The 22,155-nt window shown below is 39.2% G+C and overlaps 1 protein-coding gene across 1 annotated transcript in view; it reads left to right on the forward strand.

Annotated features, from left to right (window-relative positions):
- POLQ (polymerase (DNA directed), theta) overlaps nucleotides 1-22,095 on the forward strand; it is a gene marked incomplete at both ends in the record, with an annotated part of 37,112 nt that extends 15,017 nt beyond the window's left edge. Inside the window, 14 exons of the mRNA XM_010085910.1 lie at nucleotides 2,329-2,471; nucleotides 3,907-4,111; nucleotides 5,017-5,159; nucleotides 7,509-7,702; nucleotides 8,021-8,145; nucleotides 9,329-9,572; nucleotides 10,370-11,370; nucleotides 11,470-13,533; nucleotides 14,557-14,700; nucleotides 15,302-15,495; nucleotides 16,398-16,638; nucleotides 18,509-18,702; nucleotides 20,391-20,528; nucleotides 21,921-22,095. Coding sequence (XP_010084212.1) covers nucleotides 2,329-2,471; nucleotides 3,907-4,111; nucleotides 5,017-5,159; nucleotides 7,509-7,702; nucleotides 8,021-8,145; nucleotides 9,329-9,572; nucleotides 10,370-11,370; nucleotides 11,470-13,533; nucleotides 14,557-14,700; nucleotides 15,302-15,495; nucleotides 16,398-16,638; nucleotides 18,509-18,702; nucleotides 20,391-20,528; nucleotides 21,921-22,095 — 5,205 coding nt within the window. The remainder of the gene's footprint in view (nucleotides 1-2,328; nucleotides 2,472-3,906; nucleotides 4,112-5,016; nucleotides 5,160-7,508; nucleotides 7,703-8,020; nucleotides 8,146-9,328; nucleotides 9,573-10,369; nucleotides 11,371-11,469; nucleotides 13,534-14,556; nucleotides 14,701-15,301; nucleotides 15,496-16,397; nucleotides 16,639-18,508; nucleotides 18,703-20,390; nucleotides 20,529-21,920) is intronic.
- Between the last annotated feature and the right edge of the window lie 60 nt (nucleotides 22,096-22,155).

A 22,155-nucleotide genomic window follows, 5' to 3' on the forward strand; every position in this document is an offset into this window, starting at 1 on the left:
ACCTAGAAATGCAACAGGACCTTTTTCACTTTTAGTGGAGTTTTATGCCTAGACATCCAGAGTCTTCTGGTGTTTGTCTAGTCTGGTGCTAACCTAGATTTCCACTCTCAAATGAAATGTTTACTAAGGGTTCTTAGAACAGCTTAGTTGCTTTTTTCCCCCTTTTTTTCTTACTGCTTACTAGGTTTCAATTATTGGCTTTAAGTTCTCAGTGGCATCTTGGGAAAGGGTTTCCCTCAAGTATTGAATGACTGTCAGATACTGTAGAGCCAAGTGGATACCTATCTTCTGTTAGATTTCGGTACTGAAGAGTCAAAGTTTTCAGAGGGAATCATAGGTCACGTCAGAACCCAAATATGAAATGAGTGAACGTTCTTTATTGCTAGAGTCAAAATAAGCTTTGTGTTCACAAAACAATGCTTACAGGCAGTTTATCTTTTGTACTCTCAGCTCTGGCAAAAATACATGGTCAATTGTGGGAACCCTTTTAGAAGAAAAATACTCATGTTTATGGGAACCTTTTTTAGAAGAAAGTCCTCATGTAGTTGATTTCTACTACAGGAGAAAATAACACCTGCAAGGGATGAGAAAGAAAGCAATTATACAGAATGTGAGTAAGATAAGGAGGAACTGAAGGTAAATAATCAGCATGACTAAGTAATTTTAAGGCTCCCGTTCCCAGGACTAAAGTTAGCCAATAGTAACTTTGTTTTTAGGATTTTAAAATCATTGTATCCAATTAGTAACTGCCATATCTGCAAGAGCTCTGTATAAAAGTGTGTAATCGAGGCATAATAAATGGCAACAGTTTGATCATATTGGTCTGCGTCTGAGTCCATACCAGCGGCAGTCAACCGATGTCAAAAGTTTCACCTAAAACGATAAAAAAAATTCCCAGAGACACATCCTCTGAGCATGTCTTTCATCCTGTAATTCATTTATGTAATCATGTTTAAGCTGTATTCGGTTACTCACCTACACTGCACTTGTATTTATTCTGTTCATTAAATTTCAGTGCAGTTATGTTTTCATTACCTCTGGATATGCTAGTTACTGTAGCATTACCATGGCTATGTTTTTATCATCAATAAACATTCCTAGGATCTTACCAAGGTACTCTCTAACAAAATTACCTTGGTATCCAGACTATGTGCACTTTAATTGCAACAAGTTATCATCAACCTATTGTGTTATTTACTGTCCAGCTAATCCAAATCAATTACTCTCCTCTTAGTCAAAAGCAAGCTTCCCCTACCCATAATTAATTTATCCGGTGCCAACTGGCAAAGCTTCTAACTGACTAGCTAGGTCTCTGCAACAGCTCTGTTGAAAAAGTCTCCATTATATGACCACTGCATTTTCCATGGGTAGTCTGTACTATTATCTCATGAAAGGAATTGGCCCTATTTTTTTTTTTTCTTTTTCATGCCTCTGGGACCTTTTTTTTGTCTCCCACTGAATTTTAGTAGGTAGGGATTGTCTTAATGTCTGATAGAGAATTTTGAGGTAAGGTATATTTAGATGTACTTTCAGTGGAAACCATTAAGTACACTTAAGATTTTATGTGTGTGTATATATATGCATATATGAAAGTTCAGAGAATGCATAGTTACTTAGATTAATAACTTTGTATTTCTGAATTACTCTGGTATCTGTGTTATTTCATTTTGGGAGTGGAAGCTGGTTGACTTAACACGAACTGTCAAAGTGCGGTGCAGCTTTTATGTTTTCTTCTTGCTTTTGAGAATCTTTTCAGTTTAATAATGTAGTGCAGAAGAAAAATTGATGCCACTATATATTATAGTTCCAGTCAACTCAAGAACAAGAAGCAAGACTGGTTCAGCAACAAAGCAGATGTACAGAGAGGTTATGGAAACTCCTTAGCTGGTTTATCAAGACTCTGAACAGCTTAATGCAACTTTGAAGTTAGCTCTGCTTTTAGTTCTTAAGTATTATGCATCTGTGGAGTTCTTACGTAGCAATAAATATACATTATTCAAGGTTGCAAAAGGTTTTTTTTTATTCAGCTTTTTCAAAAATATGTACAATTTTCTAATGCAACTTCGAAGTTAGCTCTGCTTTTAGTTCTTAATGAATACATTATTCAAGGTTGCAAAAGGTTTTTTTTTATTCAGCTTTTTCAAAAATATGTACAATTTTCTATTCCAATATGTCCTTGATGTAGCTATTACAGTGCTTAGATGCAATACTGGGGTCATTAATGTTTTTTCAGGGGTTTCTTTGTTTGGTTTTTTGTTTGTTTGGGGTTTTTTGTTTGTTTGTTTGTTTGTTTGTTTTTTAATTTTATTTTAAATTTTTTTCCTGTAGGTGAGAGCATTTTAGTTTGCAAGCCCTCAGAAAGATCAAAAGGAACTGCTCTACTTCAGGGATCTCTCAAGCCTGTTTGCAGTTGTTTGCTTAGAAGAGAAGGCGAAGGTGTGGCTTCTAGCATGAAAAGAGCAATACTTGAGGTACAGGACATGTGGTGAAGGATTAGAACTGTGCTTGCACTCTTGTAATTGTAGAATGGTTTCTTTTGTGACACCATCAAATGTTTCCTGTGCACTTTCTTTTTCTTCTGTTTCCTCCCTTGTCAACCCAAGCAGCTTCAGAAGAAAATTACTTAGGTCTGCCAGCTTGCTTTAGTGTTCAGCATTTTGTTTGGTATGTTTCAGTCTCTGCTTGCTGCAGATTAGGATGTGAGCGCACTCAAACAAGGGTTACTAAGCTTTGCATTTGCATTTAGATATACTCTAACTGCAGGCAGAAATAAGTGTAATTCTTAAACTTCATGTGTGACCCAACAGTCTTAACTGGGAGATGCTTGTAAGTTACTGATTCCAGGGGCTGTGTAGACTGAATTGGCCGTAATGACATTTGTAGAACCTTGTAGGGTCCCTTATTTCCCCCCTCAACTTATCTTTCTCTTTTGCTCAGAAATGACTGAACTTTTGAAAATACATTTTTGGTGAACAAACAGGTGTGGTACCCAGTTCACTCTCCCTCTTAGCCTGCCCTCTTCTGTAGGGTTCCTACAGGAGTAAAAAGGTCCAAAAATATATTATTCCACATAGATGAGCTTATCCTCTTTTCCAAAGTTCCTTTTGGGCTTGAACTGAGCTTAGAGTTTTTAAATACAGTTCGTTTGCTGTGCTATGCCTACTGTCTTGTGAAAGCTGCTGTGGTACTTAGAACTTCGTTGTGATTCTGTATATTTTGAATTTTCAGCACACCAATGGAATTTCTAAATGCATTTTTCTACATAAGAGCTATCTAAAAGTTGGGAGTTCCTTTCTGGTGGTGTTGCTTTATAACATGAAAAAAGTCCATTGAAACCATGAAACAAAGTTTTTAGTTAAAAACCTTGCTATCTCAAAGAAGACACACGCATGGAAATGACTCACAAAGAAAAAGAAGTTATGAAACAAAATGAAAACAAAATCCGAGGGAAAAAAAAAGTCACTCTCGATCAGGAAAACAATGATGGGGTATAGCATTCACATTTATTAAGAGAAAACTTCGGTATGCTGAAAAGCCTTAGGAAAACTCCTCTTTCTGGTTTGCTTTTTGTGTTCTAACCTTTTAAAAGTATTTAACAGTGTTGGCTAAGCAAAATGGCTAGGGCTAGTCTCAAATCTAAATTGCTACTATGTGTACGTCTGCTATCAAAATAAGATTCTATAATTCGTTCTTTCCCATAGCTTAGTCCTCGTACTTCTGCCTAACGTATCTAACTTCTTGCCAAGGAAAGTCCTTAAAGGCTGGCAGTTGCTTTGCCTCATGCTCCCTTCTCATACTGGTTCTTTAAAACTTAGATATCAGATGGATCAAGCTCTTTGATTCTCTGATCTGATGTTCCATCCTACTGCTTCTCTGGCAATATGAACAAGTAGTTTTCTTCAACAGATCATAGTGGGGGGAGTGGCCAGCACTCCAGATGATGTGCAGACCTACGCTTCTTGCACTCTTCTTGCATCCAGCTTGAAAGAAAGCAAGTGGGGAAATGAGAAAGCACAAGACAAAGCACAAACTGGACCTATCGAGGCTTGTGTGGCATGGTTGCTGGAAAATGAATTCATTCAGGTTCTAGACTCTGGCAATGATGTGAAAGGTAACATTTCTTTTTTTCCCAGTGATTGCAGTTAGCAGTTTTGAATCGGTAAATCTTCTGCAGTTGGGTAGATGTTCAATGTAACTTTACAATGAGAACTTTTGTCCATTTTTGTTTGTATTTTTAAGAATCATGTGTATCAATTTTTTAGCTTTCTGGAGGGTGTCTTTTTACCTGCTTTAACATTTTTTGCATGCACGTGTTCTTGGAAGGCCTGTCTCTGCACATCACCTCTAAGACTGATGCATCCTAGTCTACAAATTCCCAACTATCTTTAAACAAGGCATACTTTTACTACAGGATTTCTGCACATTAACTGTAGACTATGATTTTTGTCTGCCTTAAGAAGAACCAGTACTTTCTAAGAGAGTGCAAGTCTCTTCTAGAACTGCTTGGTGTATGTGGTTGTACTTTTTCCTGATTTTGGCTGTTTTCTTAAAATGGCTAAGAATGAGACTCTTGCAGTAATAGAAAGAATCCTCATTACAGGTTATTTCCTATCTCTTTTTAAGAAAAGATGATAGGAGGTATTTGGTGTTCCTAAGAAAGGAATGCTCAAAATGATAACTCCTGGGCAGGACGGCAGATGGGATTCCAGTGGTTTTTGTTCACATAGCTATCACAAATGTTACTCTGAGTAGTTAAAGGGATCCAAGCTTGTGATCTGACCTCTGGAAAAGGCTAGTTTAGATTTAGACAAGTCTAAACCTTTTATTGTTTCAATTTTCCTGTCTTCAGAATAGAGAAATATGCAATTTTTCTTGAAAAAGCAGTTCGGAAAAGTTACTAGAGTTGGTATCTATAAAATACACTGCAACCTGAAAATCAGATATAAACTTGCACTTAAATGTTTCTCTGTGTGTTTTTGGTTTTTTTTTTTTTGTTTTGTTTTTTTTTTTAAACAGGAAAGGTTTATCATCCAACACATCTTGGCTCAGCTACTCTTTCCTCTTCTCTTTCACCAACTGAAGCCATGGAAATCTTTGCTGACCTCCAGCGATCTATGAAAAGCTTTGTTCTGGAGAATGATCTGCATATTGTCTATTTGGTAGGTTCTTTATTCTGTGTCTTTTATTTTGTACTGCCAAAACTAAGGAAAGGAAAGAAAGCACAATGCAGAGTTCTTGAGGGCTCCTTGTACATAAGTTTTTTATTGTTTTTTTGCTTAGCTCATCCTGCATGAAGAAAAGTTTCTAAATTGAATATTCTTCAGAACTAGTCTATTCCTGTAATGTCTATTATGTAGGCAGGTGCTGCATGTCCATCTAAGCCCATTGTTGTCACTCCTGACTTCGAAAGATTTCAGAACTTTGCAAGTTTTGGCCACTGGATAATGGTAATTTTTCTGAGACACTTGAAGTTGATGAAACAAATTGGTTTTGTTGTGTGTTTGGGATCAGCAGGCTGCATCTCAGATTGCTTTTGGCGGCTCAGAAAACTTTTGGAGTTTTAGCATCTATTTTGCATTAAAAAAGCCTCAGAGAACTACACTTTTTTCTTCCTATGGGTGAGCCTTTCTTTGGTTCGGTAACAGTGAAATTAATCTCTGATTTAGTTTACTTGTCTGGTGATGCTGCCAGGGCTAACAGAAGGAGTGTGATAAATCTTTTGAGGGGAAAGTGTCCTGAAGTTTGCAAGACTTATGTGCATGTACACTTAAAAACCTAAGCAATGCTATTTAAGACCTTTGGAGAGGAAGCCATGAACCTGTGAAGATTAGTGAGGAAATAAGATGGAGTTGCAGTGAACATCTCAGGATTTGCAGCTGCCAGAGGCCCATCATGCAATCATCATCTGAAATTTGACAGTTGTCTTTAGCCTCCTTAAGTATAAAGTATATTCTCTTTACCAGGCTGGTAAATCAAAGGCAAAATGTGCACATCTTGCCTGAACAAAAAAAGGTCATTTCAAGGAGAATATGCTTGCGGTTACAGCAGTTGTTGAGCTAGGGGACAGGGGGAGACAGGAGATTGAGGGTGCCTGTCTCTGCTTGCTATGTTCATTAACCTAGTTATTGGCTGATATTGATAGATTTTTTGGATCTACTAGTGTCCTGTATGTACCCGTATGTCTGTTTATAGAGGACCACATTATATTTTGTCCTATTGCTGTTAGTCAAAGTGGACTGTTTTGTGTCATACACCAGTGAACTTTTTCCCCTGTTTGCATCTCCAAAACAAAAAAAAAAGGGTGAATTTTGTTCATGTTCTGGGGTAGAGACAGTAATGGCAATAAATTTTTTTTACCTTGTACTTTTTAATTGCAGTAGCTTGTCTGATGTTAAAAATCAAATACACTGTTGAACAAGATGTTCTTGAGATTCTCTTTCATTAAGCTAGCCTTAAACAGTTTCTTGCAAGTCTGTTCATTTTCAGGGCTGAAGGTTTGTTTAGTTTTGGTGGCTTTTAAAAAAAAAAATTGTTTTCTATGTGGTATATGGGCTGCAAGGAAATTATCTGCTGTAATGCTTTTAAATTCTCTTAGGTTTGAATCTCTTACTTGTACAAATATGAGACCGAATTCCAAGACCTTGTATTTTAGGAAAGTTGATTGAAACAAATAGGTATTTGCTTGGCTAGGAAAACAGTTTTCTTTAAAGAAAAAAAGCCCCTTAAAACCCCAACAAACAACAAAACACAATCCTCCACCTTAAAAACTCTTGTTCTTCTCAGCAGATGAAGAGGCATGGATGATTTACAACCAGGCAGGCATTTGGTATTCTGTGTTATATTAAATGCTCCCCAACAACTGTTAGTTATTTCAAAATAATTAATCTTGCAGTATATCAATAAAGATATGAAGACATTTTGTCTCATACTGAAACTGATTCTGAGCTGACTGAACAATAACAGAATTGGTTTTCTACCTGAAAGTGTGTGAATGCTCTGGGTGGATTTTTTGTTGGTGTTAATAAAAATTGAGATTTCTTGTACTCCAGGTAAATGAAAGCTTCACTGAGTTCTGGCAAAATCTACGTTCCTTCCTGCTTTATCACATGCCATGGCAGTGGTTAGTGTTGTTGCTAGTGATTTTAAGAGGTTGCTGGATATCTGTCAGTTTTGTTAAAAGGAAAAAGTTTTGTTTTGTTAAAGGAGAATAAAGATGCAGCTTAAAAATCTTCTAATGGCTTGGATTTAGGGCACAATCTGACAAAGATTCCAAATTGTTTAATCATTAGAGTACTCGTATGAGTCAGATCTCATCAGTACAAATATTGAAAAAAACTAGGTTAGAAGAGCTTTTACTTTCTTCAGGGTACATGGTTATGACTCAGTGCCTCTGAGTAGTGTGTAGGATGCTCTAACCACATTCCCTAAGCTGTATTTTTGTTTACCCAGAGCTCTCTTCTGTGTGAGTTTCTCTGAAATAGTTTTTTGCATTGTCTTCTTTTCTTTAGGTCACCCCAGTGTATGAAGAGTGGACCACAATTGATTGGTACCAGTTTTTTTGCTTATGGGAGAAGCTGCCTGCCTCAATGAAACGTGTGGCTGAGCTGGTGGGGATTGAAGAAGGCTTTCTGGCTCGCTCTGTAAAGGGCAAAATCATAGCTAAAACAGAGAAACAGCACAGACAAATGGCCATCCACAAAAGGTAGGTACAAATGGGTGTGAACGTGCAAAGTTTCGAGGCCATGACATGTGGAGTGAACAGGCTCTGTGCCTGTTTTCAGGAACTTGCTGTTCTGCTAAGTGAGCTGATGGCTCACAGTGCCTGGACCTGGTCTGCTCTGGACTGAAAACATTGCTGGCACAAGATGTTTGTGCTGATGTTTTTGGAAGTCATCTTCTCTGTATCTTTTGTGTGCTATGCCATACCACCATTCTGTCCTTTGCTATCATGGTGCATTTTGCCATGTAGACTAATGTGCCCTGGATGATGATTTTATTTCCATGTGTACTACTTTTACAGGTTTTTCACTAGTCTTGCCCTTCTGGATTTAATCAGTGAGGTTCCCTTAAAGGATATGACCAAGAAATATGGCTGTAGTCGTGGCCAGCTTCAATCCTTGCAGCAGTCTGCTGCCACCTATGCAGGTGAGTTGTCTAGGCAAAATACCCCAGGAGTCAAGCTACTTTGTTTTCTTTCCTTCCAGATACAGGGATAAGATAGCCACAGTGCAGTACTAACAACAATTAGTCTCCTAAAACCAATTCAAGCTTTGTAGCTTAATCTGTGGTTGCCCCTTCTTGAGCTGGAACCACAGAGTATGCTGTGGGAAGGAGGCCAGCTGAGTGGAATCAAGCAGTGCTGTAGCATGATGAGGTCTGTGAAAATCATCTGTGTACTGTGCAGGAATGTTGTTTGTTCAATACTAAGTATGGAAATTAAATACAAGCCTATTCTGAGGCTATCTACTCTTTCTATCAAGAAGGAGTACCTTTCAGCATGGGTAAAGTTTGGGGTCTCTAAGACTTAGCATGGCTTTCTCCTGCTTGCAAAGTTAACTGTCCAGAAAGTATAACTTTATAGTTTTCAAAACAGAGTGAGTAGGTTCTGGATCATTTATCACCAGGTAACAAGAGGTCAGATACATGTCATCTTCAACTTAACTTCCTTAAGAGGGCTGTGGAGGGGTAGAAGTAATAGCCTACCATGTAACTGAGATATTTTTTTTTATTGCCTAAGTCCTCCATTACTCCATAAGTGGGTCTTCAATTTTTAAGACAGTTTTAGCTCAACTTACGAAACCCTGTGTGTGGGTTGCAGCATGAGTCAAAGCCCCAAAATAAAAAGGTCATGCCAACAGATGCAGAGAAGTTTAAATTAATTCAGGTACTATAAATAACTTTTTGTTATAGCAGTTTAATAATGCTCCATTCCCAGTTTTAATATTTTTTGCAAAAGTAATTTGGGAAGTAAAATGAACTGTTGACATGACACACAGTTAAGAGATACGATAAAAGTTGTGTTCTGTAATCACTGTAAAAATAGTGAGGGATGCCGTGTCTTTCAGTTGTCTTCATATTCTGTACATGCAATCTGTGAGTAAGAAACTGCCTTTTCCCTGCTCTTTTCCTCCTCCCATATGCTGGGGACTGCAGTGGTAACAGATAAATCATAGGTTTTGCTACTTTTGGTGATGTTCTCAGTAACTGAAGTTCTGCAGGCCAAGTTCTGCCCTTCTGGACATCAGTGCTGGCTTTCCTCAAAGATCTGTGGCTTCTCTTATTGCCTCTCGTCACTTCTTATTCTGTCTTCTTTTCTTCTGTGTTCCAGGAATGGTAACGGTTTTCTGTAATCGACTGGGCTGGCACAACATGGAGCTGTTGCTCTCTCAGTTCCAGAGCCGCCTCATTTTTGGGGTTCATAGGGAGCTTTGTGACCTGGTACGGGTGTCTCTACTGAATGCACAGCGTGCTAGGACACTTTACAACGCTGGCTTTGTCACAGTGGCTGATCTTGCTAAAGCCAGTCCTGATGATGTAGCAACTGCTCTGAAGAATTCGGTACCATTCAAAAGGTGAGAAATCAGTAAGTCCAAAAGTCAAATAAAGGAGTTTGTAAGGTGAAGGATTACGGGATGAAACCTGTGTTTAATTATGGTAACCTTTTGGGACTCGATGCCAAACTTTAGTTAGAAATAACTTGTAGGTCTCTGTGACAGATCACAGTGGTTCCATGATTATTTTAAAATTAACAGAAGCATCTTTTATTTGCAGCATAAGTTTGTGAGACCTAAATTTTCTGCTTGTTCCTTGTTTCAATGCAGTGTTTAGTCCTGGGTGAATTGTTAATGCTTTCTGAAGGCCTTTTGCTGCCTCTAAAAGGCAGCTCCACCATATGATCAAATGAGTTGATGATTTATTACTGTATATCATTTGAGATTCTCTTGTGATTTTCATGTTTGTGCAATGATGAGCTTCCTTGATCAAGTACCTGTTGGACTGTGCCGTGACACCTGTCTGTGTTTCTGAAGTTTCCTTTCTTTGGAAAACTGTGTATGGAGGAGGATTGATTCACACCTGGATCTTGCCCTAGTAGGGAGCTGGGACTTAACTGGGGTACATGTTTGGACACAGAAACTTGGGAATGCTTCTGGGGTATGCAGCCAGTAATATCCTTCATTGACATCAATTCACATACAGAAAACTGAAACATGCACTGTTAAATGCATTATATTTTGGATATAGTGCTTCTGTGAAGTTAGGAAGCTGTGAAGCTAATTGAAATGGGAGTGGAGCAGAACAATGCCAGCTCCTTGTGTTGTTTGTTATTTTCTGCATAAATGTTTACATCTGTCTGTAACCTTTCTCATAGTGTTCGCAGGGCAGTGGATGAAGATGAAGAATCAGCAGAGGAGCGTCGGACTGTGCGCAGTGTCTGGATGGCTGGAATGAAAGGCTTAAGTGAAAGAGAAGCAGCTTCCCTCATTGTGGAGGAAGCCAGGGGACTTCTGCAGCAGGATTTGGCACTGATGGGAGTGCAGTGGAACCCAGAGTCTTTTCTCGAGTCTGATACAACCTCTATGATCAGCAGCGAGTCAGAACTGGAAGACAGACTACATAGATCAAATGGAGAGCAGTCTTCTGAGTCTTCTATGGTGTTAAACAAAAAAGGGTGCAGAGTTCAACATCATAATGGCCTTGGTTCTCAGTCTGGAAATGTATCAAATATTAAAAAGCGATATAAAAGGCGACTAAGCAGTAGTACAGAAAACTCCGGATTTGAGAGTGAAGTCCCAGGCAGGAGACAGGTTCAAGCAGAGGAAGGCAATGAAGATATTGTATACAGCGCTAGAAAACGGCCAAGTATGTGCAGAGATAATGAAAGTGTAGAAGGAATTTCTCTGGTCAAAACCAAGATGGATTCCAGGAGAGCAGTTCTGGAACTCCTTACTGAACAAGGAAAAACACCAACATTGAGAGCAAAGTCTTCAGCCTCTAGATTGATAAGAAGTACGGACATGCATTTAAACCGAACTAGGAACAAAAATACTGCTTCAAAACTGCAGAGGTCACTTCTTGAAGATTCAAATATGCTTAGCATAGACATACAAAAGCCGCCTGGTTTTAACCCCCCCATCTCTAAAGGTAATTTTTTTTCAGACCAAAATAATAAGGAATTTAGGGAAACCAGGTCTGTAACTCACAAAGTGTCAAATTTTGTACAGATGGAGGAAATTAATCTTGGGAGGATGGATAAAATGGAACGATTGTTTACAGAGCCTACCACCACTAATGAAGGCATGCCTAAGGGGAGAGCATATTTTCAGGCACCTGTTACGTTGCAGGGTGCTCCAAACGTCAATGCGGAGACACGTAATACTGTCGGAAGTCTAGTGATACCTGCTAGTGCTAGGACACAGAGAAATGAAAATACTGGTGATAAGCAGAATAAAATCAATAAAATGCAAACAGATGCAAGCTGTGCTGAGGTGATGATTGGTAAGCAACAGGTGGCTTTAGATACAGATCACCGTAATGTAACTGATAACTGCTCTGGAAATGGACATGTCCGTAGTGGCAGCAGGATACAGAAACCTGTGCATTTTGCTGGTGAGGATAAATCCTGCCGTACTCAGATACAGAGTGGTGGCAAAAATGGGAGCAAAAAACCAAATGGAATATTATTACAAGCTGGAGCACTGCAGAATGCCAACAGTCATCCTAAGGATTTTCAGAAAGTTTCTCCAGTAAAATCCAGAGGTGTTTACAATGCAGGTCATGTTCAGAATGGTCCATCCTCTGCCCTGCTTTCTGACTCTAGAGACTTTGAAGACAGCTTCCAGTTGGATACTCAAACTGAGTTGATAATAAAACAGGAGGGAGCATCTGGAATCGCAGGACAGCACGGAATACAAGGTTTAGAGCTGGCAGCGATACCACGGCAGGAAGTCACCAAGAGACTAAGCACTTCAGGGACTGAGAATGCTACTGATGAAATGCTGCCTGCTACAGTTACAAAACTGGGCTTATTGAGTCTTGCCACAACACGTAACATTACAAAAAACACTGCTCAGCACTGCAGTAATAAAGTCTTGGAGTCTGGAGGCCTTAATTTACGGCCCATAACGACAGAAATAAAATCTGCACCTTACCTTAAAGAAAGCGATTTCTCAGTGACTGACTCCCAGCTACACAGTTTTCTACAAGATTACCAGACCCAAAATTCAGTGAAAGAGGAGACTATCTCTAAAGACCTTAATAAAGCAACCTCCCCTTTTCGGAGGGAGCCCATTGTACAAGTAGAATGCCACGCTGTCTCCGAAACAAGCCTGAATATGAGTGATAGCTTGCTGTTTGATGATAGCTTCAGTAATGTCAGCGACCTTTCAGCTGTTCACATCACAGAAGCTGACAAAAAGGAGCCCTTGGAGAAGCAAGGGGCTTTGCTTCCTGCAGAAAGTCTTTTGCAGAACCAAAGGCCTGTTGAGAGGAAGTTTGATGTCAGTGGCAATCCAAAACAGCATGAGGATCCTGCACAGTGCAACAATATGTCTCTAACATTCTCTGATCCAATAGCTGAAGTTTTAGATCATGCAAACTCCTCATCTTTTCTGGAAGATGTTCCTTCTACATTTCATGGTTGGTCAGGATTAAGAAACTCAGTGGTTAGTAACAATGACCCCAGACCAAAAGATTTAGTAGGAAATAAAAGTGAAAAGCTTCAGAGAAGCCAGCAAGCTTTAGACAAGAAAACCTGTCCAATGGTGTGGACTGACCACTCGTTTGAAATAAGCCCAGGATTGCAGGATGTATTAGACAAATGGCCTAGTCCCTCAGGCATAGAACCAGTTTCAGTAAGCTTCTGTTTGAAAGAAAAATTAGTTACTCCTGTTGCTAATCAAGAGCCAGATCCCATTTTTGAATCTGACCATTGTCAGCCGAAGCCTTTGCCCACTTGTCAGGATTTAAAAAGCTTTTTCGAGGTAAAAGAAAACAAAACGGAAGACTTGGATCTTCAGAAAACAGACTGCATAACGCTTCCACTCAAGGGAAGCAACAGAACATCCTGTCCTCCACCAGATAGTAATAATGTATTTATTCCTCCAACACCCCCTAAAGAGCTTTTTCCAAAGAGTTCTCTTTCTCTCTCTGTGAAATCTGCAAAGAGACAAGTTGCCTGCACGAATGAACAGCAGCTGATTCAGCCGCAGCAGAACAGCAAGGGCAATGCAGAGCTGCAGGTAAAAACACTCCAGGTCAGTCCTGGGGCTGTAGACCCAATTGAGACTGATGAGATAAAAGATGATTCTACTATAGACCAAAGCTTTTCACTGCAGCTATCTCAGGATGTTTTTCCACTCGTTCCCTTAAGTGCTGAAAGTTTCACTATTATTGATGTAGCAAGCGACAAAGCACTTTTCCAGACTTTTGTTGCAGAATGGAAAGAGAAAAGCAGGTTCTCGATCTCAGTGGCATGTGAAAGAACAAAATGTCTTTTGTCTCCCAAATCAACAATCGGTGGCAAATTCAAAAAAGGTCAGTTCTGTGTTCCAGCCCATTATTTTGTGACCAGCAGGGTGGCATCTTCAGCTTGAAGGAAGGGTAGTGGGGGAAAGGGTTTGCAAAAAAGGAGGAAAATTACAGATATTAATTGAATATTGTCAATCTCAGTAAAGCAAAGGAGCTGAGTGTTAGTAGAGGATGGAGAATTGGTGTCAAGCATTTAATTGGTAGGTCTTTGGTGATAGTAATGTAGTGTTAGCAGCTTGTTTGTATTTGAGAGCATCTAAATATTCTTAGTGTTTCATTGTATATCAAATTTTGAAATGGATCTGTGTTGTGCAGTTCCCTTATCATGTATCTTTCCATGTCATAAACAAGTTGTAGCATATTTTAAAATCAATAATATATTTAATAATAAACTGTACAGATTGTTCAGGGTCTCCACTGAGCAGTGTTGCTTGCAGGATTGCCTCTGAACCAAGGTGAAATATTTTCGAGTTTGTAAAAAGTAAACTTGGTTCAATATAGGCATGTGCAAAATTCAGATCATTCTCTGGATGGTTGCTGTATTGCTTCCTTTTTTTCCACAGACATATTTGCATGTTGCAGTTTGCTGCTTCTGTATAAACATACTCTTCCTTTAAAATAACAAGATTAAGCAGAGTTAGATTCTTTGCTGTCATATTGCAATAACAACAGCAATGAAACTATCAAAATACATTTTTGACAGACAAATGTGAAATGTTTTTCAGGGTGAACGGAGGGAATACATTTCTGTCTCAACTCTTGAAGAGAATGCTAGCAAAGGCCAGAGTTTTGCAGAGGTTCTATATAGGTGGTTGTTTCTGTTAAGTTTTGCCATTCTCAGCATGTTGGGTTTTGTTTCTGTTTTCCCAAAAGAAACACAGATTTTTCTCCCTATAGATAAAAATGATGGTATATATTAACTTTTAAGAAATTTAGGCTCAACTGTATGTATTTCCATTTTCAGAATCCAACCTCTTCTGTATTTATGGATGCTATTTTATAATTGTAACTTAAAAATTATTCCTTTAGTAAGTTCTCCTCAGTGGACGCATGTTAAAGATGATGGATTTCCTGTCCAAGGCTGTGAAGACATCTTGGTAGTTGGACTGGCAGTATGCTGGGGTGGAAAAGATGCCTACTATATCTCTTTGCAACAGATACAAGACCAGACTGGTAAGTGAGTGGACAGGCTGTGCCATGTTATGTGACACTGCATTTCAAGAAAGTACCTCGAGCAGATAGGTTCTTGGAAGTGTTTTGAGTGTCCCAAACCCATCTCAGTTGTGTGATGGAGTAATTTAGGCGTATTATTCAGCAATCTTAAGTGTTGAACACCCTTGAACATGTTGCTGTGGATACATCTATGATGCTATATAATAAGGCCAGGTAATTGGCTCAAGCCCTGGACTGCTGAGCATGCATATGGCTAAAATGTTAGCTTACTTGCTATTCTCTTTCGACCTCTTCCAATTTTTGCTCTACAAAACAAATCTGACACTAGAATGCTGAACATAATCCAATCTGTGCTATGTGGGCTTGTGACTAGGGTGTGATTCCTGGCTATCCTTTGTGTAGTAGTACAGACACAGCATATTGCTTTTGGGAGCCTTGGCTGGTTTGATAAATATGTACTGTTGATATAGATTTGTTGTTATTTGTTCACAGTCTATTTGTAGTTTTTGTGCTTTAGGTGATTGCATTAAGGTTTTTTTTCTTGCGTTTCTTATCATGCAGTGGGTAAAAAGATTATTTTTGCTTGTATTTCCTACCTTAGAAATCAGTATGAGTTTGGCACCGCCACCTTTGGACAAAAACCTATCTGTAACAGAGAGACTGCATCATCTGCAGCTGTACCTGCAGAAGCACAGGCAGGAGCGCTCACTTGTCGTGTATAACTTCATTCAGCACTACAAGACTCTGGTGATGGCTTGTGGCATCTCCTTGGAGGGAAGTTTTGAGGACCCAAAGGTTTGCAGGATTAAGAAATATAGCTTGGATAAAATAACTAAACACAATAGTGGAAAGACGGGAGTACCTTCTGGTACTTTTGTTCTGTTATTTAGATTTTGAATATGCAGACCTGTTGGGGTTTAGTGAAATTTTCTTCCAGTGGGAAATCTAGAATTAAAGAGGAATAAAAGTAGCACCTTTCCCTGCAGTGTTCCGTGTATTAAATGGAGTAATATTTGCTCATTTTAGTGATTCATTGAATATATACATACACACAGATTCACACACACACCCCCCCACACACCCGTATATATACGTGTGGTTTTTACCGTCTGCTTGCATGGCAGAGACAATGCAGAAGCCTGTGTTTCATCCTATTTTGACACAAGAAATTGAAATATAGTTATAAGCGAAATTGCTTTGAAGACAGTGGGAGGTATGAGGCTCGCCACGAATAAAATTTGCCTTGCAGAATTCCTGGTACTATTGCTGATGCACAAAAAAATAGGAGAGCTCAGCTTGACTAGTATTATAGATCAATAGCAAGTGCTGATTTTTACAAAATCAGTTTTCAGATTAAACATGTTTTGATCCTGATTTTCATATTTAGTCCCTTTTCTGTTGGGTTTTAATAAATGAAAAACACTGAGCCGAACACTTTTAGATGTATTCAGTTGTCAGAGGATAAGGTTTCCAAATGTGCAGAATTAACTTTGAGTGAGAATGAAGCTTTTCAGTGACTTATGCCCTCTTGAAGGTTTTATCTGAAATCATGTGACTTTTCCCACAAATTTCAGTCTGCCTGCCAAATCAAGAAAAATAATCTGAACTATAACCTTGTGTTAACCCTCAGTTAAGCATTTACGTTGTATTATGACTAGAATGGAAAAAAAGGTCTCATGGAGGTCTCCCTTTTTAAGGTTGCATGTTGGCTGCTTGATTCTGGCTCTAAGGAACGTACGCTTCACAACATGGTGACTACCTTTCTCCCCAGTGAGTTACCTCTACTGGAAGGAGTAGGCACTGGCCAAGGAGTGCAGAGCCTGGGGCTTAGTGCCAGCGGAGATCATTCTGGGCGGTACAGAGCAGCAATAGAGTCTGTGCTTATCTTCAGTGTCATGAACCAACTCCATAATGAATTACAGAAGGAAAATCTGACAGGTAAAGAGAGCTCCTCCACTTGGGGTCAAAGATGGAGGGTTAAGGTAGCTGTGCTACCACAGGCTGAATGATCAGTGGGGGAGAGATTTGGAAGTACTTATCTAAGTGTATTCTGTGGCAAAATGTTCATTTGTTAAGGCAAAAGAGGGAACTTGCCTTGGAAGTACATCTGTTTTGTTAAAAAAATACAATTAAAAATTAAAATATATTTTTTATATCCCAAATATCCACCAGTTACATTGGTTAAGGCAATAGCAGAGTCTATTTATGTCTCTGAATCAAGCAGAGCTCTACCTCCCAGGTGAGTATCCTGGCCATTCAGAGTGGACTTGTGGGTATGTCTGTGGTTTCTCATGAACGTTTTCAAAAGCTTTTGCATTTCCTTGTCAGAAGCATTTCCTAAAATTCTCAAATGTTTTCTGAAGGAGATTTCTTGTTCTTTGGCCTGCCCATATGTAGCATTGTTTGCCATGTATGTGTTGTGTCCATGAAACTTCAGTGTTTCCATAGTGAATGATTCAGTAGGTTTGCACTAATACTTGCTGAATGCTTTGTCTCTGTTTAAAAACAAGGAAACAAAAAAAAAACAACCAACCAACCCAAAGCACATACCTATAAGTGGGCTTTATGATTGTTTCCCCTAAATTGTATCCAAAGCCTAAGATTAGGGTCTAGTCTCACTGAAGTCTTTTGTTGCAAATTTACTGCATCTTTTATGATCGTGACAACTGAAACTTCGAACATTGTGTGAGTGGTGGAATGAACGTGTATGAAGTTAGAAAGCTTTACATTAAGCATGTCTGTAGTTTATAAAATGTAGATATACAAAGAGATGTGTATTTCTTAGGAAAAAAATCTTTGACAGAAGTTGCTATTCTGTTAAATACTTTTGGGATAAAAAGTTCTAGAATACTTCTTATGAAATATTTCTTATTATGAAATATTCTGGAAACAGAAGTATTTAAACTAAACATGGGTTGAGACAATCCCAAGCACAAATACAGGCTGGGTGGAGAATGGCTTGAGAGCAGCCCTGAGGAGAAGGACTTGGGGGTGTCGGTAGATGAAAAACTGAACATGAGCCAGCAGTGTGCACTCCCAGCCCAGAAGGCAAAGTAGATCCTGGGCTGCATCAAGAGGAGAGTGACCAGCAGGTCGAGAGAGGTGACTCTACCCCTCTACTCTGTTCTGTTGAGACCCTACCTGGAGTACTGTGTCCAGGTCTGGGTCCCCCAATGCAATAAGGATGTTGAGCTGTTGGAGCAGGTCCAGAGGAGGGCCATGAAGATGGTCAGAGGGTTGGAACACCTCCCTTATGAGGACAGGCTGAGAGAGTTGGGGTTGTTCAGCCTGGAGAAGAGAAGGCTCCGAGAGGACCTTATAGCAGCCTTCCAGTACCTGAAGGAGGCTTACAGGAAAGCCGGGGAGGGACTTTTTATAAGGGCATGTAGCAACAGGACAAGGGGTAATGGATTTAAACTGGAAGAGGGCAGATTTAGACTAGATATTAGGAAGAAATTCTTTCCTGTGAGGGTGGTGAGGCACTGGAACAGGTTGCCCAGAGAAGCTGTGGATGCCCCATCCCTGGAGGGGTTCAAGGCCAGGCTGGATGAGGCTTTGAGCAACCTGGTCTAGTGGAGGGTGTCCCTGCCCATGGCAGGGGGGTTGGAACTTGATGATCTCTAAGGTTACTTCCAACCCAAACCATTCTGTGATTCTAAATCTATATTAAAAGATTTTAGTATGTCAGGGCATTCAGGATTTTGAAAACTGAGGATTTGCCAATTGTTTTTTTTATTAATCTGTTGATCTTCATTTGATCTGGTTTTGATGTTATAAAAGTTTTTCTTGGGGTTTGTACTTACTACAGATGTATTTTCTAAAGTGGAGATGCCCACCCATTATTGCTTGGCTCTGCTGGAACTGAATGGCATTGGTTTTAGCACAACAGCATATGAAACCCAGAAGCAGGTCATGCAAGCTAAACTGAGCGAGATTGAGACCAAGGCATATCAACTGGCAGGCCACAGCTTCTCCTTGACCAGCCCTGATGACATTGCAGAGGTATGTGAAGGGTTAGGGTGGGAGGGGGAGAACTTTCTCAGAAGTCGCCCTCAAGAGGCTTTTGCTTAGACTTAAGAAAAAACCTTCTTGGGCAGACAGCGTTTGAAGAAAAAACGCAAATTGAACTTTGTTCAGAGTTAATTTGTCTTTACACTCATGAGCTTGCTGCCTGCAAGGTGCTATGTGTCTCCTGCTTGTTACTGATCATTCTGATTTCTGCTAACTTTAGCAGAAATAAAGAAGGCAGAAGTGGAAATAAGCACGTTGGAAATAAAAAACAAGTGGGAATAAGCATGTTGTTTGTTTAGGACCTTGGCTTCTCATGGCGGGTGAGACGATCTGCCAGTTAAATGGCTTTTGGAATACTTTGGATGAACGGTGTGGGACTAGAGAAGCTTCTTCTGCATGAGATGTGATGTGATATCATGTAGTCTGAGTCTAAGAATAGTTCTACTGAATAGGTGGTATTGTTACCCTTCTCCCTATAAAGGCATGAAACAGGAAGACAGACTGCTTTTAAAGTTTTGAATCAACTGCTGTCTTTTAAGAACCAGTATATAACTGATATTTTTTTTAAAGCCTAAGAAACAGATTTCTATATAAATTGCAATACTTTTATTCCTGAAGACCTTTGCTATATATTTTTTAATGCACATTACATGGAATCATAGGAATAGATTATAATTGCTGTGCAATGTTTTTTTACCCGTTTATTTCTTTTCTGTACAATATTTCTCGCTGAAGAGCTATATTTTATATGGAAATAGTCAAAATTTGCAGGTAGCCATCACTAAAAGATGTTCCACAGAAATATTCCTCCTTTATTGCAAATGCAGAAGTTTTGCTCAGTAACAGTAGTCTGAGTTACAACTCATGAAATAATGCTGGGCTCAAATTTCACTCTGCTTCATGGAAAATGGGAAGGAGAGTTTTTTCTGAAACACTGTTCTCTGAACTACAGAAGCCTGTTTCTCATGTGAAAATTTTGTTAGGAATCATATAAAATATCTTGTATAGGTTAGTAGAGCTTTACCATTTTAATTTTGCATGAGTAAAACTTTTGTGCTACAAAAATGTGCAAGAGTAAAGCTTCTATTCCCTTCTGCCAGCTGTGAAGTGAAACACAGTATCTGCTAAATAGTGTATAGTGCTATATAGAAACATAGAATGAAAAAAGAAGAGCTGTGCTCTGTCTGTCAACAAGTGAGCATATACTTAATTTTCCAGTTATTGTAAATTTTTAGAAAAAAATAATATTCTGGCTATTCTATAAAAGGTATTTGTGACCATCTCCTATGCCATTCATGGTGCTCTGAAGCCTACTCCCTGCTAATGCTTTTTTTTTTCACCGATGTTCTTCCCACTTCTAGTCATCTTAACTCCACGTTTTATTACAATTGACTGTCAGCAGTAACTTCACTTATTGGGTGGAGTTAATTACCTTTTCTAAAAACATACCTCTGAACTCACACTTATAGTGTTCAGAAAATGAGATTTTAGATTGCATTTTGTAGTTAATTAAAATGAGGAAGAATGACCGATAGCACATATCTTTAATCAGCTTTTTAATTACCCAAAGCATTCGTACTATCCTTTGGTTGGAACAAGCTGTTTAAGTGCTCAGTTGTTTTTTGTTTTCTTCTGGGATTAGCATGCAGAAACTAATCTGAAATGCTGGCCTTTTTCAGGTTTTGTTCCTGGAGCTGAAGTTGCCACAAAACGGAGATGTGAAAGTTCAAGGGAACAAGAAAACTCTGGGTTCCACCAGAAGAGCAACTGCTAAAGGAAATAGGGTTAGGTTGAGCAAGCAGTTCAGTACAACCAAGGTACAGTAAAGTCTGGCTCTAGTTTGAAAATTATTGTAAAAATAACTCCCTCTTACCTCATACTGCTGCTTGGATATGCTGGAGTTAGTTAGGCATGCTGACTTAAATTAAAGAAAATTTTAGCTGTGTTTTCGCTCCTCCAGTTACTACTGTAAATTCAAACTGGATTCTGCCTTCTCTGTTAGCAGAGATATTAACTCCTCCTACTTGACCTAAAGCCTGAGTGTAGTGAGGACATGACTATAAATAGCAGGCTTCAATAAGAATAAATCAAGCAGAATTTGTTTTCCCAAACCACGTGTAAGACCAAAATAGCACAATAATTTTGAAGAATTTTTCAACATCAGCTAGAAAGATACTTAAATACTATGGTGATTAAATACAATATTTTCCCTGCCTGGTACTACCATATCTGTATTTTGGAGTTTAGAGAATTTGCCTTCAGAATGGCAGATCTGATGGCTGATCAAATTTAGTATATCAAAAGCTTATGTACATGTGAAGGCTATTGACATGCTTGCCAGTTGATAAATATTGTGGAGCTGCATTGATACCAACTGCTGCAGGCTAATGGGTGCTCTTGCCAGACAAGTGATATTAGCAGATATATATGTTCCTTGTTTTCAGGACTCATTAATCTGTGTTGTTTTCTTGGTTTCCCCTTGTTCAGTGTAGTCAGTGTTTAAAAGACCAGTATTGATTTCCGAAACTCAAGTGGCAGTGAAGAAGTGAGTGCAGTGGTGGTGGCAGAGCAGGGAGCAAAAAGCAAAGTGAGGATTTTCTCCTTTTGTGATGTGGAGGGATGAGGCTGCAGCTGCCTGCTGCATACAAAAAATGTTGTTTTGAGAAATGTTTGCATGCCGCTGGCTTTTGAAGTTCTTGTTAGTCCTTTCATATTTCTGATTTAACTGGAAGGATTTGATTGCTAGCGATCAGCTTTGTCTTTCAAGGTGCATGGTCAAGGGCTACGTTTATGTGTTCATAGCGTATGGATAGGAGAAAGCAGGGAGAAAAATACGCAGGAAGATGGAAGAGGAGCATTAACGCTGGTCAAGAGGAGACAACGTAGGGGACCTATGGCAAGTGATGCTTTATATGATAATTTCAGGTGATTTATTGGTTGATGCAGACTGAGTGGTGATGAGGATGCAAATATCCAAAGAGAAGTGATTGCCTTCTTGTGTGTAATAAAATGGCAGCTGTGTCTCACTGTGCCTTGATTGCCCGGGTGTAGGCAGTATTAGTGGAGGGGATAGCCATTTAATTGTGAGGCAGTGACCCTGGAAGCTCACTGTGAGTGAAGGAGTCACTTTTTCCTGCAGAACTGCAAAAACTTTATTTATAAAGCTTTGAAGGCAGTTAATCATAGCTTTGCCCTTTTCTCCCCACAAGGATGTTTTGGAGAAGTTAAAGACACTTCACCCATTGCCAGGGCTGATATTGGAGTGGAGGAGGATCAACAATGCCATTACTAAAGTGGTGTTTCCACTACAGAGGGAAAAGCGATTGAATTCTGCACTAGGAATGGAAAGGATATATCCCATTTCACAGACTCACACAGCTACAGGTAAAGAAACATGTGCAAAATCATCACTTCTTACTGTTTTTTTTTCTTTTCCTGTGCATG

This window comes from Pterocles gutturalis, unplaced genomic scaffold (assembly GCF_000699245.1).
Source record: "Pterocles gutturalis isolate BGI_N339 unplaced genomic scaffold, ASM69924v1 scaffold33220, whole genome shotgun sequence".
In the NCBI taxonomy this organism is placed as follows: domain Eukaryota; kingdom Metazoa; phylum Chordata; class Aves; order Pterocliformes; family Pteroclidae; genus Pterocles; species Pterocles gutturalis.